The sequence below is a fragment of the Neophocaena asiaeorientalis genome, unplaced genomic scaffold (assembly GCF_003031525.2).
Source record: "Neophocaena asiaeorientalis asiaeorientalis breed wild unplaced genomic scaffold, Neophocaena_asiaeorientalis_V1.1 scaffold11, whole genome shotgun sequence".
Lineage (NCBI taxonomy): Eukaryota > Metazoa > Chordata > Mammalia > Artiodactyla > Phocoenidae > Neophocaena > Neophocaena asiaeorientalis.
Window position 1 is genome coordinate 667168 of NW_020173124.1, and position 16650 is coordinate 683817.

At 31.7% G+C, this 16650-nt stretch overlaps 1 protein-coding gene across 1 annotated transcript in view; it reads right to left on the reverse strand.

Moving 5' to 3' along the window:
- LRP1B (LDL receptor related protein 1B) overlaps positions 1–16650 on the reverse strand; it is a 1787379-nt gene that overhangs the window by 617163 nt on the left and 1153566 nt on the right. The window contains exons 22-23 of the mRNA XM_024744102.1: positions 11612–11812; positions 6039–6284 (exon numbers count right to left, since the gene is read on the reverse strand). Coding sequence (XP_024599870.1) covers positions 6039–6284; positions 11612–11812 — 447 coding nt within the window. The remainder of the gene's footprint in view (positions 1–6038; positions 6285–11611; positions 11813–16650) is intronic.

A 16650-nucleotide genomic window follows, 5' to 3' on the forward strand; every position in this document is an offset into this window, starting at 1 on the left:
CACTGTGGAAAACAGTTTGGCAGTTCCTGAAAATGTTAAATATTGAGTCACCATATGACCCAGCAATTCCATTCTTAGTTTTCACCCAAGAGAAATGAAATGCATGTCCCCACAAAAACTTGTACATAAATATTCACAGCAGAATTACTCATAATAAGCAAAAATTGGAAACAATCCAAATGTCCATCAACTGATAAATGGATAAACAAAATGTGGTATATCAATACAAGAGATTTTTATTCTACAATAAAAGGAAATAAAGTACTGATGTATGCTAAAACATGGTTGAACATTGAAAACATTATGACAAGTGAAAGAAGTCAGTCAGAAAAGACCACATACTCTACAATTCCATTTTTATAAAATGTCCAGAATAGGTAACTCTATAGAGACAGAAAATAAATTAGTGGTTGTCAGGCCTGGGGTAGCGGTTGATGGGGAGTGACTTTTAATGCCTGTGGGGTTTGTTGAGAGGGTGATTAAAATATAATAATATTAGATAGCGGTAATGGTTGTATCGCTCTCTAAATATACTATAAACCACTGAAGTGTATCTCTCAATCTATCTGTTATAAGAAAAAAGAAATATGGTAATAAGTGTAGAAATTTATAAAGAGTAAAAAACTGTACATATACTATTTTTAGTTCACTGTTAACTAAAAATCATATATTTTTTACCTCATTCAGATTAATCTGTATAACTATCCTCAGCTCTGAAAACTTTTCCATCTACATAAGGAAAGACAATGTAACATTCTGACAATTTAATGTTTTCCTTCTCTGTGTATTTGTGCTAGTTGAATAAAGTTGAGAATTCATGCATTAAAAATTAACATCTTATTTGAACTCAATAATTCAGAAAATATAAAAAGAATTAACGCAAAGGAATTAGAAAAAATAAAATAACTACAGCAACTGATAAGATAGATTATCAAAAAAACCCAGAGTCATTTGTTTGAAAGATTAATAAAGTATAGATAAACCTATGGCAGGACCAATACATATACAGGTAGATATACATATACATATACAATATATGTACAAACGAACAACAGAAGGAATGAAAGTAGGAAATAATTAAGAATATATAAAATAAAAAGATAGAGTGAGGTATATACTTTAATAATATATGAAAATAGGTAAAAATAAGACTTTTTCTGGAGAAATGTTACCAAAATTTCATATATTTCACAATTTTCATATATTTCAGAAGAACTATAAAATAATTTGATTCAACCTCCACTCTGAAAAAAGCATAGGTGTAAGGGACAGAAATAAGCTTATAAAACAGACTGTTCAAAGGCATCATGGGAATCTGAGAACACAAAGTACATAGAGACGGCCTGGATCTTTGGAATGGCTTGTAAAAGCTCTTGCTTTGGAGTCAGGAGGAATGAAGCGCAAAAGCTCTTCTCTAACATCTCTTTACCACAAGGCTCTGGGCAAATGAAGTAACCTTCTGTGTCTCAGTTTCCATAGGTATAAAATCAGAGAATTAATAATATCTAATTGGCTTCTTGTGAGTTATAAATAAATTACCTATGACATTTTAGATGCTTGATAAATGGTAGCTATCAGTAATATTATAATTAAATTTAAGAAATTATTTATATGGAGTTTGGGATTAACATATACACACTACCATATAGAAAATAGATAACCAACAAGGACCTACTATTGTACAAAACAGATAACCACAGTGAACTATACTTCATATTTTGTAATAACCTATAAGGGAAACAAATCTGAAAGGCATATATATACATATATAAAACCGAATCACTTGGTTGTGCACCTGAAACTAACACAACATTGTAAATCAACTACACTTCAATAATAAATAAATAAAAATAAAAATAGAAAGAAAAACCAGAAAGGAAAAAAAGAAATGATTTATAGAGGTGGGAGTTTTGAATAGAGTATAGGATTCAGATTTCCAGAGAGAATGTAGAAGAAAGATACTGTCATACTGAAAAGTCATAGATGGCAATGAGCAGCGTACATGAAGGAGGTGGTAAAATGAAGTCATATATGTGAAAGTACTTTACATTCTTGGCCATGATGCATTTATTATCATTACTAATGACAAAACCATAAATAATGTGCATGGAGTGGAAACCCACAGTGGAAGACAATGAAACATCAGATTGGAGAGATTAAATGAACAAAAATGAAGAAAGCCTTTAATGTCAGGCTGAGGATATGAGGTTCTTTTCATGAATGAAGAGTTACTTCTAAAATCATGGATGGAGACTGATATGTAAAACTCTCACTTTATTAAGATAAATAAAGGAATGGATGGCCAGATTGTAAACCACCACAGCTTCACTGCCCTGATCTCTTCACCTTTATCTTCCATTATTCCCCAAGGTAGCCCATCTGCTTAACATCACTTTATTCTTTACTATATGTATGAGCTCTTTTCATCAATTCTCATCTTCCAGATCTGGATTACCCTCTCCCTTTTCAATAAAAATATTATATTCCTTCACCTTTTTGATATTTTACTTCTCACAAACTGTAGAAACAAGAGGATGATAAAAAAATAGGCTGGAAAGAAGACTGCCATGATCATTACAACTGCCTGGACTGTGCTGTGACACAGATGCTTTTTTTTTAGAATTAAAGTTTGGGTGCAATAAAAAAATTTTGTTTAAATAAATAAAAAATGGAGTAAATGGAGCTCCAAATCAACTATAACTCAATAAAAAAATATAAAGTAAATGGGGCTCCAAAAAATAAAAAAAGTTTGGGTGATGGACACAGTGTACTGCTAGGTGATCATTATGTTTACGCAGTTTTGTATCTACATCCATGATCTCTTTCTTTAAAAAGATATGTTTTAAAATAAATACATTTATAAAAAAATCTTTTAAAAAATGAGCGATTAAGAACAAAGAAATATATTGGTGGGTAAATCTAACCTAATTCAGGCTAAAAGAAAATAAAAGGGAGATGCTACAATGTTCTTTCCAATGTTACTAGAAATATGCTGCAAATTTGTAAGTAGGCTACTACCAAACAGCAAAGGAATCAGAGATAGAAAAGAAATGCAGTCAGTAGCAATAGTCTGGGTTTTCATAAGTAAAAAGAAAATACTTCAGAGAAAGGTGATTAATAAATTATGTATTAAAGAGGGAACATGTAAGGCACTGATTAAATAAAGTATCCAGGTACCCAAGAGAAGTGAGATTTATTTTTATTAAATAAAAAAAAGATTATAAAAATGGTATTTTGAAAATAATTATAGTTAACTAATAAGTTGTTAAAAGTGAACTTAGAGAAAATAGAGTAAGTTCAGCAATTCAGCCAATGGCAGAGTGTAAAGAATTTAGGAAGGGATGATTAGAAAGAAATAAGAGAATATGAGACAACTACAGAGGAAAATTCAGGAGGAAAAAAATGGGCGAGTCATGCTTCTAATTTGAGGCATAAAGAGTACTATTATTTTTTATTTTTAAAATGTCAAGAAGAATAAGCACAGATATTGCATTCAATAAAGAGAACACATTTTAAAAGGAAGCACTCTGCTTAAGAATGATGGGGAAAAAGAACAAAAGAAGAGCAAGAATAAAGAAATTTTACTTTGAAAGTCCAATAGTCGATTCATTTTTATTGCACTGTGAATCTGCTGTAGGTTTTTCAAAAAGAAATGATATGAATAAAACACAGAATAAATTTTTTTATGTATGAAAATTGGTTTAAATCAAAAATAAGTTTTAATACCTAACAAAACCTCTATTATCTGTAACAATATAAATGCTAAAAATGGTATTTAATACACTGTATGTTGAGGAAGGGATAAATTACCAGCAGGTTAAAGTTTCCATGCAAGAAAAGCTCTGTACTAACTTTAAAAGGTAAAATATACTTTTGCTTCTCTGTCAAATTATAAACAAAGCCAGGTGTGAAATACAGCAATCTTAACAGTGAGAAATGATATGGTACTATTAGAGTTTCTTTCTAAGCTGAGGGTAGAAGGGGTCAATTCCATTAGAAGAATTATCTTTGCACCTGGTAAATTATATTCAAATGTTGAATTGTTCTAATATTCAGCTTGAGTTGTGATTGATTTCACAGAGTACAAAGCCACTATAATAAGTCAATCATTTTGTCATCTGTATCCAAAAACCAGACATAGAGCCAATTCTCATGTAAAACATGATTATAAATATATCTGAGGTCAAAGTTTGATCTATCATTTCCCTACTCCAAACATGTATATGAAATGGCTATTTTTATTACAACAAACTGCAATTTTTTTTCAGCTTCTCATGCCAATTACGTTGTGCAAGAACTTTGAAGGAGGAAGAGTTAGATAAATGTTTGTGAAACTTATGCCTCTAGGACTCAAATTTTAACAGCTAGGAGAAAACAACTACAAGACAACATTTGAAATAAAATAAGAAAATAATTTAACATTCTCTGAAAAAAATCATGTTTTTAATTGCATATTATTTTATTGGATACTATGTAAAACACAAGAGAAAAATCTATAACTTGATTTCTGACTTCAAGATGCTTATTACTTTATTGGAGAAGTAAAGAGCAAAGGAAGAAGATAGAAATTAAAAAAGCAAATTAAAAATGTGACTACATATTTTCTTGGACAAATTCTAGATATAGAAAGGAGAAATAAGCGGAGAGCAAGAATATTTGGAAGAAGACTCTATTAAAGAAGAAAGATTTGACCTAGTAGGTTTTAAAAAATATCCAGGATTTTTAGAGACAAAGAGGGAAAGTACAATGTAAGTAGAAGAAACAAAATGAAAAAAGTTTATGATGTATGGGTTCTTAGGAGCCTGATGAAGCCTGGGTACTCCTAATCAGAAATTTTTAAAGACTACAAAAACAGTAAGAAAAAAGTAAAAAAAAAAAAAAAAGTTTACATAGAAAAAAGTATCAAATATATTCAAATGCAATTATCAAAATTAAAAAAAATACCAATTTTTGATGGAGTAATATATGTACTTTTTAAAATCAATGCATTCAATAACAAGATTGAGCAGTGGGTCTAATGACTCCCATTATTGAAGTAGCAGTGTTTTTCAAAGCCTGAACATAAGTGATATTTTGCAATATTAGCAACAACTTTAACATGGTATGAATATGCCTATCACTTCTATTGGAAACACAGTCATAGCTGCTGCTAAGCACTGGTCTGTGGTATACATTCACAACTGAAAGAAATGTTAACCTTCAGTGAGAAATTAAAGAAAATAAAGGTGTGAAATTTTCCCTAACAAACTTCATGGACCCCTTCAATTCTATCCATGGACCTGTAAGTGTCCTGTGACTCAAATTAAGAATCTGGAGAAGACAGTGGGAAGCCACCATTCATTAAGCACCTAATGGGTATAGGGCACAGCAAAAAGTGCTTCATGTTATTCTTACAGCATGTTGTTGTAATGGGAATTGATATTTGAAAGATGAGAAAACTAAGGCTCAAGGAGTTTTAGGTAACCTGCCTGCAGCCACATACATAATGAATGCCATTTATAGGATTAGAGTTCAAACTTCAGATTCCATAGCCTTTGTTTGCTTTTCTTACTGTGGAATATGATCTAGAGAATCAGCAGAATGTCTTAAATGGACAATCAGAAGATGAACACAGCCAGAGCAAGGAGTTGTTTTCAAGAGTAGTCGAAATACAGTTGGAAGTGTGGGACAGGGCCAGTCTTTGGAGGGTTCTAAACATTCAAAGAGAAATAAAAGTAAATGCTTTGGAGCTGACAAAAATAAGCACCTAGGGAGGAAGATGACAAAAGCAGTTATTTAAGGAAAAGATAATCAGATGGACTGTAATGGTAAAGGATTATTGTAGTATTTTCTGTCCAGAAGATTTTGAAGTAGGTCTAATATGACACATTATACTTAAATGCCTTTTCTAAAATTAGTTGTACCCATTATTGATTTTCTGAGGTGTTTTTGCATTTTTTCTCAGTATCTATTCTTAAATATAGCAAGATACACAACACACATACACACACACATATCACTTGCTATTCTTAAATATAGCAAAACACACATCTACTTACTGACACTTGTGCAACTTTCACCATCCACATCCAGCTTCCACCCTTCATAACATGAGCACTTGACTGTGTGCTTGTGTTGCTCACACACTTGACTGCACTTCAGATGGTTGCTGCAATAATCTACAATTTCACATGTTTTATTGTCTCTGCTGAGTTGAAGTCCTTCAGGGCAAGAACAGACAATTCCTCTTCCAGGAACAACAGAACAGTGGTTGCTACAGCCTCCATTGTTCAGTGAACATTCATCTATAAAAGGAGAGGAACAGATTATAGGGCATCATTAGTTGTTTTGCTCAATTAAATACTAATCACTGAACTCAATTCTCTAAGGCTGGAATTAGAGAAAGGAGATTATAAATGAATGGAGAAAGCACTCTTTAGATTTTTGTCCCAGAAGTTGGGGTAGAAATGATGAAAGAATTCATCTAATGACCAAATAGAGTTCTATATGACAGAAATTGGGAATGGAAGATTTTCATTTCTATAAATCTTTGGAGTACACTTTGTTTTACTCCATAGAAGTAAAGTGAGTTCAATGTTTCCATTATTACTGGAAAGATTATGCTGAGCCTTTTAGCAGTTATGCAAAATCAGTTTTTGAGGGCTTCCAAAAGGGACTCACACACACTGGTGATCTGAAAATCTGACTTATCTCAGTGTTTATAAATAAACAGGCATACACATACACATGTATTTATTATATCTATATATCTTTTTCTACACCTATAGTGTGATTTATAATAATAATCCAGAATGGATTAGTTTGTCCTTTACTGGCTACAGATATTTATTTATTTACTTTTATTTTCTTAGATATTTATTTTTAAATTAGGTAAATTATACACTGTACTTCATATATTGGTTATTATTATTAATTCAATGAGGCCATGGAAACATAATAAATAATACACAAAAATACTTGACCTGGCATTTTGGCTGAAATAATCAGCAAGTAGACTGTTGTATAAAGAAAGAGAACTTCTCTTTCAGGGCACTTATAGTTTATCATCACACATTAGATATATTTATTTATCATTCTATTTCATCACAAGATTGTAGGATCCATGAGGGTATGCAAAATATTCATTCTGTTTACCATGTATATCCCACAGCTAGCATAGTGCCTAGCATAGAGTAAGCAGTTAAAAATATGTGTTGAATAACAAAATTTAACAAAATCATTCAAAAGCACACAACTGCCCCTAAATTGAGCTAGTATTTGTCCAACTGGGAAATTTCAAGATGTCATATTTACGCCCTTGACAAAAACAGCAAATAATTGTTTTCGCAACCATGATATTACCTATTATTATATACTATTAGGTGCATAGTAATAAGGCCAAAAGAAGCGTTGTCTTTCTTTGCTTTAAAAATATGTTTGAGTAGTTTTCAAAGATTGTTCAGTTAGGTGTGTTTTGAGACATACTGAAAAGGAATGTTGTTCAATGATTGGCGAATTGCAATAATAATTACTTATATACCTCTAATATTTCCTGTTGTCTATGGAAATTCATCCAGCTCAAAAATTGGACTGGAATGTAAGACTTTCAAAAATATTCTCTACACATTTTAAACTTCTGTATGGGTCAACTATTCTTCACATTTGTCACCATAAAAGAAGTTACAGTAATAAGAAAAGAAAAATGATTACAGTAACTGTTTTCTCTAAGAATTCAAGTTTGGCATTATTTTAGAAGAAAAAAAACATAGATTCATTTCTTGGTTCCTTCAAATATGTTTGTTCACCTGTAATCATAATCATTTCAAAACAGCAGTCGTTTCAAAGTCTTTGCCCCATTTTGTTCCATTGACATTCTTTTTCAAGAGAATTACTGTAAAGAAATGTCATCATACACAGCGGGTGAAAAAAATTGTTACAATGCTTTTAGCTTATTTCAAGTACGACTGTTCTCTCAGCATTCAAATGTCTCTTTCTGACACTACCTGTGGAATTAAATCCTAGATTTAAGGATAAACAAAATTCACGTTGAAACTCTACAACTTAATATATAAATTTAATGGCAATATTTGTATGGCTAGCCCCTTGTCAATTTTCCCTTAACCCTAAACCTATCATTAAATCCTGCAGCTTCTTATAAATTTTTTGCTACCCGACAAAGACTCTCTCATTGACCAAGCTTTAGTCAAGCACCTCTGAACCCTCAGTCTTGGCTGATAAAACTGCAGACTCTCGGCACAAACAATTTCATTGTCTAATCCTCTCCCCAACCCCCTCTTCCCAAGCCAATAAGAGACTTAGACAAACACTAGCACAGTTTTTAACAGCTCATGGCAGCATCCCTAAAATGACCTCAGCCCTCCTTAAAGTGTCTTCCTGAGAAAGCTCTATGACTCCATGATGCTGCAGAAATTTACTATTGTTTTTCCCCAAACCTGATGATAGGAAGATAGGGCCCTGAGCCCCATCTCAGAGCAGTTACTTTAGAAAGCTTGCAATACAAATCCTTTCTCTGTACCTTTGAGATGTCAATCATCTACCACTCAGAACTGTTCCTCCCAACCCCAGGATCTGAAAGCCATCTTTTTGAAATGCAAACATTTAACGAGATAACTCTCTCACCCTTACTCCCAACCCTGTGGGTACCTTGCTCTGACTTGTACCACTGCCTCCAGTCATAAAGATATGAGAAGTTTGTCTCTTCTCTGGGATGAGCACCAATTAACAAACCCAGATGGCCTAGTCACATGGGCCAATGCCCCATTAACACCCCTTAGTGCCTTTCCCATAGCACATTCCAGCCTTTAAAAAGTTTCTCATCTTTTGTTTTGGTGAAGCTGATTTCAATTAATATTGGATACTCTTCCCTATTGCAATAGTTATTACTGAGTAAATATCACTTTAACTAGTATCCAGTTTTATCTTTGACATACCCTTATAACAAAAATCAACAGTTAACTCCCTTCTTGAATGACTGAAATCTCTTCTTATTTCTTTCTTAAGTGCATATCTCTTTCCTCTTGAAATCACTTAAAATTCCCCCTGAAAAAATAATCTCTCCACCAGGATTCAACTTATCTTCTTGAGCTCTCTCTTTTCTTAAAATTTTATAGACCAGATTTATTTGGAGAAAACAAACAACCTCACTACCCAAACGATGGATGTTTATATCTCAAGACACCTCCCAAATACTGTCTACAGATTACAAGTAATTTTCATATATTTTACATGTATTGAGGAACAGGATATGAATCAATCCCTGTTTTTGTTTCAACGGGAAGTAGGGGGATAAAAAAACGGCTATTTTAGATACAACTATTTGGAAGGAGTTGACATGAAGAGGGCAAACCCTACATTTTCACCATCTATAGCAAATGGTTTAAAAAACCCTTTCAACTTTGGGTATCTTTCTCTAAAATCCACTCTTTAGCTACAAGCCAATTCATGCCAATTATTTAAAGTTAATTCACTTGGTATATCTTTCATGTCCACCGGGTAAATGATTCATTATGCCCATTGCTGCAGCACTCAAACCAACATCCCCGCCTGGCGGGACAGGGCCTAACCTAGTATTGGTTGGAAAAGGATTTGAAAACAAGCGACCAAAGTGTCATTTCCATACAGGAACCAATATTGCCGACCATCTACAAACTGACACTACAAAGGTGCACATAAAAGCACCTTTTCAGAGGAAAGAAGAGCCTTCTGCAATTCAGTCAATCCCTTGACCAGTGATTGTTTTTGTTTTTCATTGTTCTAATTCTCCCTCAACTTCACCTGATAAAGGACAGAGTATGTGAGTTCAATATGCCACAGTGCTGCAATCAGTACAAAAATGTCTTTTATCTCCTCTGGTACTTCCACACCTAGCTTTACTGTGACCTTTTCCACACCCTGTAATCATTTAAAATCTTTGAGCAGGGCTTCTTAGCCAATGAGTACAGTAGCTTGATAAGCAAGAACTGATTTTCAATCGTGAAGTAGACAGAGAAATGAATTCAGAAGAAATCCCCTTTTCTCTTTTATTTTCCCAATTTAGGGAGCAGAGAATAGGAAAATAAGGCTTCATTTTCTTATGATTCTCTTCGTTTTTCTTAATGACTGTATTTTCTCTTCTTCACCTTTTATTTACTTCATTTAACCCAAAGGGTGAAGAAAAGATGGAAAAGCACTAATTTATTTCAAGACCTGTAGTGCATTAAGTATTATTACCATGATTTCCTAATAGATATCATCTCCATTTTTTTATAAGGAAACTGACAATTCCAGAAATTAAGCCACCTGCCTAGGTGACTTAATTGAAGTAATTGAAGAATAGAATTCAAACTTGTCAAAATCTCATTTTTTTCTATAATTATACACTTTCAATTTTAAGACTGTTGACAGTTTCCTTCTTTTAGAATTGCTCTTACAAACTTCATGAGCAATTCTCATACATGGTAATGTAAGAGCTCTTTCCATCCACCGAACTACTCCACCAGGGAGAACAAGCTGGGAGAAAAAGAAGTGAATACAGATAAACTGTATAAATAAAGTCTGTCATCCTTTATTTGTAATTTTTTTGATTTAATTTTAGGGTTTCTGTTTGTTTAAATGATAGCATCACTGAATGAAGACTGTTCCATTTACTGTTTCAAGGTTGTTTTATAGAATCACAGACTATTTGGAAGAAAGGATGTTTTATTACATAAATTTAAAAAAGAATAATAGTCTTTTTTATATCACTCAGTATGCTATTAATGCTCAATTCAGATCAATATATGATAACTTTAGGCTTAGTTGTCTTTCCTATTTCCAATCAGGCAGGTTCATCATTTCCTAAAGTCATTTTCTCACAGCCTCAAGTCATCTCATTATTGTTCTTATCGTGCTATAAATCTTCATCATTACTCTATTGATGTCACCTTCAGTATTACCTAGAAAGCATATTTTTAAAATCTCCTTGCGAAATCTCTGATCTCCCCACAGAGAAGGAAATATAATTGCTTTATATGTGCTGGTGGCATAAGGAGATGGCTAGTGAAAAGTGATTTTACAGCTCAAAAGCTATCACACTGAAATCATCATTTTAACTAGATAAAGCATACTAAAGAAAGCTACTGTATGAAAACTAAAAACTTTTGAGAAAAGTATATAAAATCAAGTAATATTCTATTGATTTCATTATCCAGTTTCTTCCTTTCCTCTTTTTAAAAAAGGTTTCTGTTGTAATGATCTGAAGTCCTGACAAAATACATTGGGTGGTAGTAAATTTCATCCCATAGTTTAATAATAACAGGAGTCTTCTGTTCTGAGCAACTCACTGACAGAATATAATCAATTCAATTGTGGGAACATCATTGACTATTCAGAGATTTAAATGATGAATGCAGCTGTACAATTGTTAAGTTAGTTGGATCAGGTAGCCTTTTCTGCTTCATTTTTAGAGATTTCTGATCATATTTAATTTTTTAAATAAATATACAGTGCCTGTAAAATGTAAACAGGATTCAACCCTAAAAGTTACATTTAAAGAAATGACTGGAAGGAACAAATGCTACTATAATAACTATCAGCTACTGGACTAAAAGGTTCTAGTCTCCAGAAAGAAGCAATGCAGTGAAACGTGCAATACCACAGAGGTCGCCTTCGTCAGACCCATCAGGACAATCCCTTCTCCCATTGCAGAGCTTCTCTGGCTGCAGGCAGACTGAAGTGTCATTAGCACAAGGGTACTTGGGTGGCCCACACAAGAAACTGTCACAGTCATCTTCATCTGATTGATCTTCGCAATCGATATCTCCATCGCATACCCAGTCTTTGTTGATGCATCTCCCTTAAGAAAATAGCAATAACGTGCATTTAGTTTTTGCAATTAAGCCACTGGAATAATGAGTAGTCATTGTCGTCAGTCAGAGGCAGAACAAATTGCCATTAGCAAGAAATCTATTTGCTGATAGTTTGACATTTTCATGACAGCATTTGAGTAGTTCTTGTCCTCATTGTAATAGTGTTCTTAGGGTTAAAGCCTTGATATTTTCTTTAGTTTCAAGTTATTGCCTTACCCTATTTAAAAAAAAAATCTGTAACTCATTGAAAGTTTAATTACTTTTAAAAGCAAATTTTAAAGATATATTTATAGTAGTATAAATCCTTTTCAGAGCCCTAAATTTAGATAGGTGCTATCACTGTATTTTGGAGACCTAAAATTAAGCAAATGCTTTATTTTTGAAGGTGAAGATGTCCTTCTATTTACATTTATAACCTTAGCAACTCCACTCCTCACATTCAGACTTATGTACATGCCCTTTCATAGAAGAATGTAAAATGTTACTAAACATTTTAGTAGCTAAGATATATACAGACAAAATTTAGAGAAATATGTTCTTTATTGACTTTGAAAGAAAAAAATGAAGTGATTATTGTTTAGCCAGAATGTTTCAAAAGTAACAATGTGAAATTCCTAGAAAGCAATGGGTATTGACTATGTAAACTGTTTTTGTTCGTTGCAAATTATTCTTCCTTTCCAGAATATTTCTGTTTTTCTTCTAATTAATCATCTTTTCTGAATTATACAATGTTAATGTGTAATGTGAATAAAAAATGTTCCTAAAGATAAATACTGGTTATCGGTTGACTACACCAACATCTCATAAAATGAGTGGGGCAAATAAAAGGGAAATGGAAAAATGTTAGGTTGTATATGTCCAAGAGTCATTATGTATTTAAATGTCTTCTTCAAACTCAAGGCTACTGAATTTTAAAATATTTGTGAAAAGATGTTTTATTTATAGAAACATATTAATAATTCTCTATGCTACTATATATCAAATAAGAGAAAAACAAATGATCAGTTCCACAGTTAATATAAATAAATTTGATAATATTCAACATTATTTATTGATCAAAATACTCTTAAAATAAAATGAATTATTTTATTCACATAAAATGAACACTTTATTAATGAATTTGAATATAAATGGAGGAACATTATAAAATTTTGCTTTAACATCATAAATAAAACTAATAATGTTATTATTTTGTATTGCCTGGAAATATTATGTAATATAATTAGACAATAGAAAGAAACGAGGTATAAAACTAGAAAAGAATATCATTACATGCAGTTAATATAATCACATAATTATAAATCAATAAAAACTAAATAAGAACTATAAGAAACTAAGAATTTAAAATATATGTAGCTAGTTTCAAAAATTATACAAAAATCAATAGATTTCATATATACAATGATAATATAGTAGAACAAAAGGTCAACCAAAAAATCTACCATAAAACAAAGTATTTTGAGTTAAACTACACAAAAACTGTATATAATTTATATGAAAATTTAAAAGTTTATAAAGAAACTCAAAAGAAGCCTGGAATAAAGATATAGTTTGGTTTTAGAGAGGAAGATATATTAAAAGTATTATTTTTCCCCTAATTAATACCATTCCAATAAAATAGTAACAATATTATTGTAATCCCATGAACTTATCCTAAACTTAAGAAAACTGCAAATATCATGAGGAGTCTTCTAAAAAAAATAGAGGAACACTAATGAGTAGGAACTATATATGCCAGGAATTTAGAAGTGTTTTAAAGTAACATTGGTTAAAATTTTTTCATAACAGGATATCAATAAGCATCAATTAAACAGCATAGAGACATGAGAAGCACAGTCATTTATGTACATAGTTTTAATATACAAAAACTGACAATTCAAAATCGTAGAGAATAAATAATTACAAAATTAATAATGTTAGGATTGTTGATGAGCCACCTGGAGGAAAAAAAAATGCTGAATCTTTACTTGATCCTTACACCAAAAGAAATTATAGACAGATCAAAGAAGTGTTTTAAAATAATAACAATGATAATACACATTCTAGAATAAAATAGCTATTAAAACAAGAACATTACAAACATAGAAAACATAAAGGACAAATGGACAAACTTAAATACTGTCCACACTGAGCAATAAAATCCATCTACAGAGTCAACATAAAGTCAATAAAACAGAAAAAAAATCATTATATTTGACAAAAAGGGCATATTTCTTTAAAATAGAAAAGCCTCATAAATCAATATGATAAAGATCAATAAACCAATATAAGTGCAAGATTCACAATGAATCAATAATGGCTTACAAACGTAAGATGTTCAAAAAATCTTTCAATTAAAAAAGTAAACAAAAACAGCAATATGATAGCATTTTTTCTCTCACATTGATTAAGATTAAAAAGTTGTATAACACAAAGATAGATTTGACAAGGGTATAAAAAAACAACCCCAGTGTTGAAGGGGCTGCAAATTGGGATAATCTCTCTGTAGGCCAATATTATGAAATCTAGTAAATTAAAATGTATCAACTCCTCACGACAGCAATTCTAATTTTGGAATTTTTTTCATTGGTATATTTGCCCGATGTGCAAAGATGCATATGCAAGGGTATGTGTTGCTGCTTTGTATATATTAGCAAAAGTCTGTTAACAACTTAAATCAGCATTGCAAGACTGGTAACATCAACTACAATGCATCCATACATTGAAATTATACACTTGAGTGAAAAACAATGAGATAATTCTGCATAAATTAAAAGAATCTTCAAATCATGTTAAAAAAAAAAAGGCCTACACCTGAGTTTGCTGTAGGCTTTCTTTTATATTAGAAGAGAATTATCTGTTTATCAATATCTGTGACTATATTTCCATACATATGTCAATATAAGCACATGCATAGGCTTGTCTCTACATGAATTCTTTCTGGAGGGTTATGCAGAAAATAATGAAAAATGATTGCTTCTGGCGAGGAAGACAAGGTGGCTGGAGTAGAAGCCAGATGGACTTTTCATTGAATCCTTTTGTGTTATTTTGTTTTCCTTCCACTATATTTCCATGTAACTTTTCAAAAAAAATACTAGCTCATTTTAAAATGATAAAGATGAAACATATACACATATGCCACAAAGTCAGATAGTTTCTACAAATACAGAGGTTACTCTGTGCCTTATACTTTCCTAGAGAGTTTAGGTAATATAAGAAAGTCCTAAGACCCGTTCCCTGTCACCAAGGAGTTTATAATCTAGTTAGCAAGACAAGATCAATGCCTAATACATATTTGTAGTCTAAAATATGACATCCTGTACTTAAGTATTAAATTGTATAGGATCATCTGCAAGTATAATAGAATGAAGGGAGAATTCAAGAATAATATAGTAATTTCCATTTTTAGTTTGTAAATCAAGATGCAGCTTACATTTTCCTCATACACACTCCATAATGACATTCTTAACCACTGACTCCAGAATGACCCTAAATTGTTTCAACAAACCCATCCATAAATCACTATCAATCTTTTAGAGTCAGAGTAGCAGTAAAACCTATTTGCCACCCCTGATCTAAATGCTGCCTGGAAAAGGTAAAGAAAAATCTTATGCAAATGACTAATAACTTTAACATAGATTATGTTACCAGAGATATGAATAAATATGAATACATAGCTCAGATAAAATGTACAAATTTCAATAGCTCTCTCCTCCCACTGATTTTGCAGGGGATGTTTGAAACTTAATTGCTTTTCCCTTTCTTGTTTGGTTTTAATTTTTATAAAAATGTAGATAAGAGAGTACACCAGGTATGATAAGTTTAGTTAAATTTCTATTTCATACCCATTAATTGAATAAAACCCAAAAGCAAATTACCTTAGTAAATATGCTTAAAGAGTGTTGATTTTTACTTGATTTGTATCAAGACAAATACTTACATAGTGAAATCACTGGACATAACATAGTAAAAAGTAAAGTATTACAACTTCCCTTGTTTAAGCTCCTTCCTTTATATATATAAGAAAGTTGAAACTCAGGTCAAATTAGTATTTTTAAAACAAAATAAAGATTAATAATTCTAAAATGTGTTACAGAAATTATACACATCCAATATCTAAAAACACAAAATCTTTAAAAATAACTTTTAAAAATATTGTGCACAAATAAGTTCAAATAACCAAGTAAACCAGGTTCAAATTGTCTTTACTAATTCTTCTTTAAAGAGATATCACAGGTTAAAAAAATATTTGGTGTTTATTATCAAGTTGAGTTCTACATAATATTTTGTGATTTATTTATGAAGATGTTTTCAACTTGATTCTTACTATGTGTGCAAGACACACTCTTGTGGGAACTGTAGTTCTGTCCTTTGAGCAAAGAGAATAAGAACAGCCAAGCAACAGCAGCAACAAAAAACAGAAATAGCAAAAATCAGCATGTTGGTATCATGGCAGTTACTACAATCACACACACACACATACACACACACACACACTCTCTCTCTCTCTCTCTCTCTCTCTCTCTCATACATACACTCAGGACTTTGTAAGGACTATTTTGATTTGTGTAACCTTGAAATATACAGTTTAGGTCTAAAGTCAGTAGAAAGTCAACAGCTATCGGAAAACTAAGAGGTCCTATGAATTCCTAGAAAATGTGCTGCTTTCCTCAAATAAACTTATATGATCGCTTCCAAAGTTCCTTTTCTCTCTGTTAAACTGCTTTGGCTATTTTTTAAAAATAGATTTATTAATTTGTGAACTGCTTGACTGTCTTTTGTCTTTATGAAAGACAACACGCTACAAGAGGACAATTTCTGTCCTGGGATATGACTGGCAGTTAAT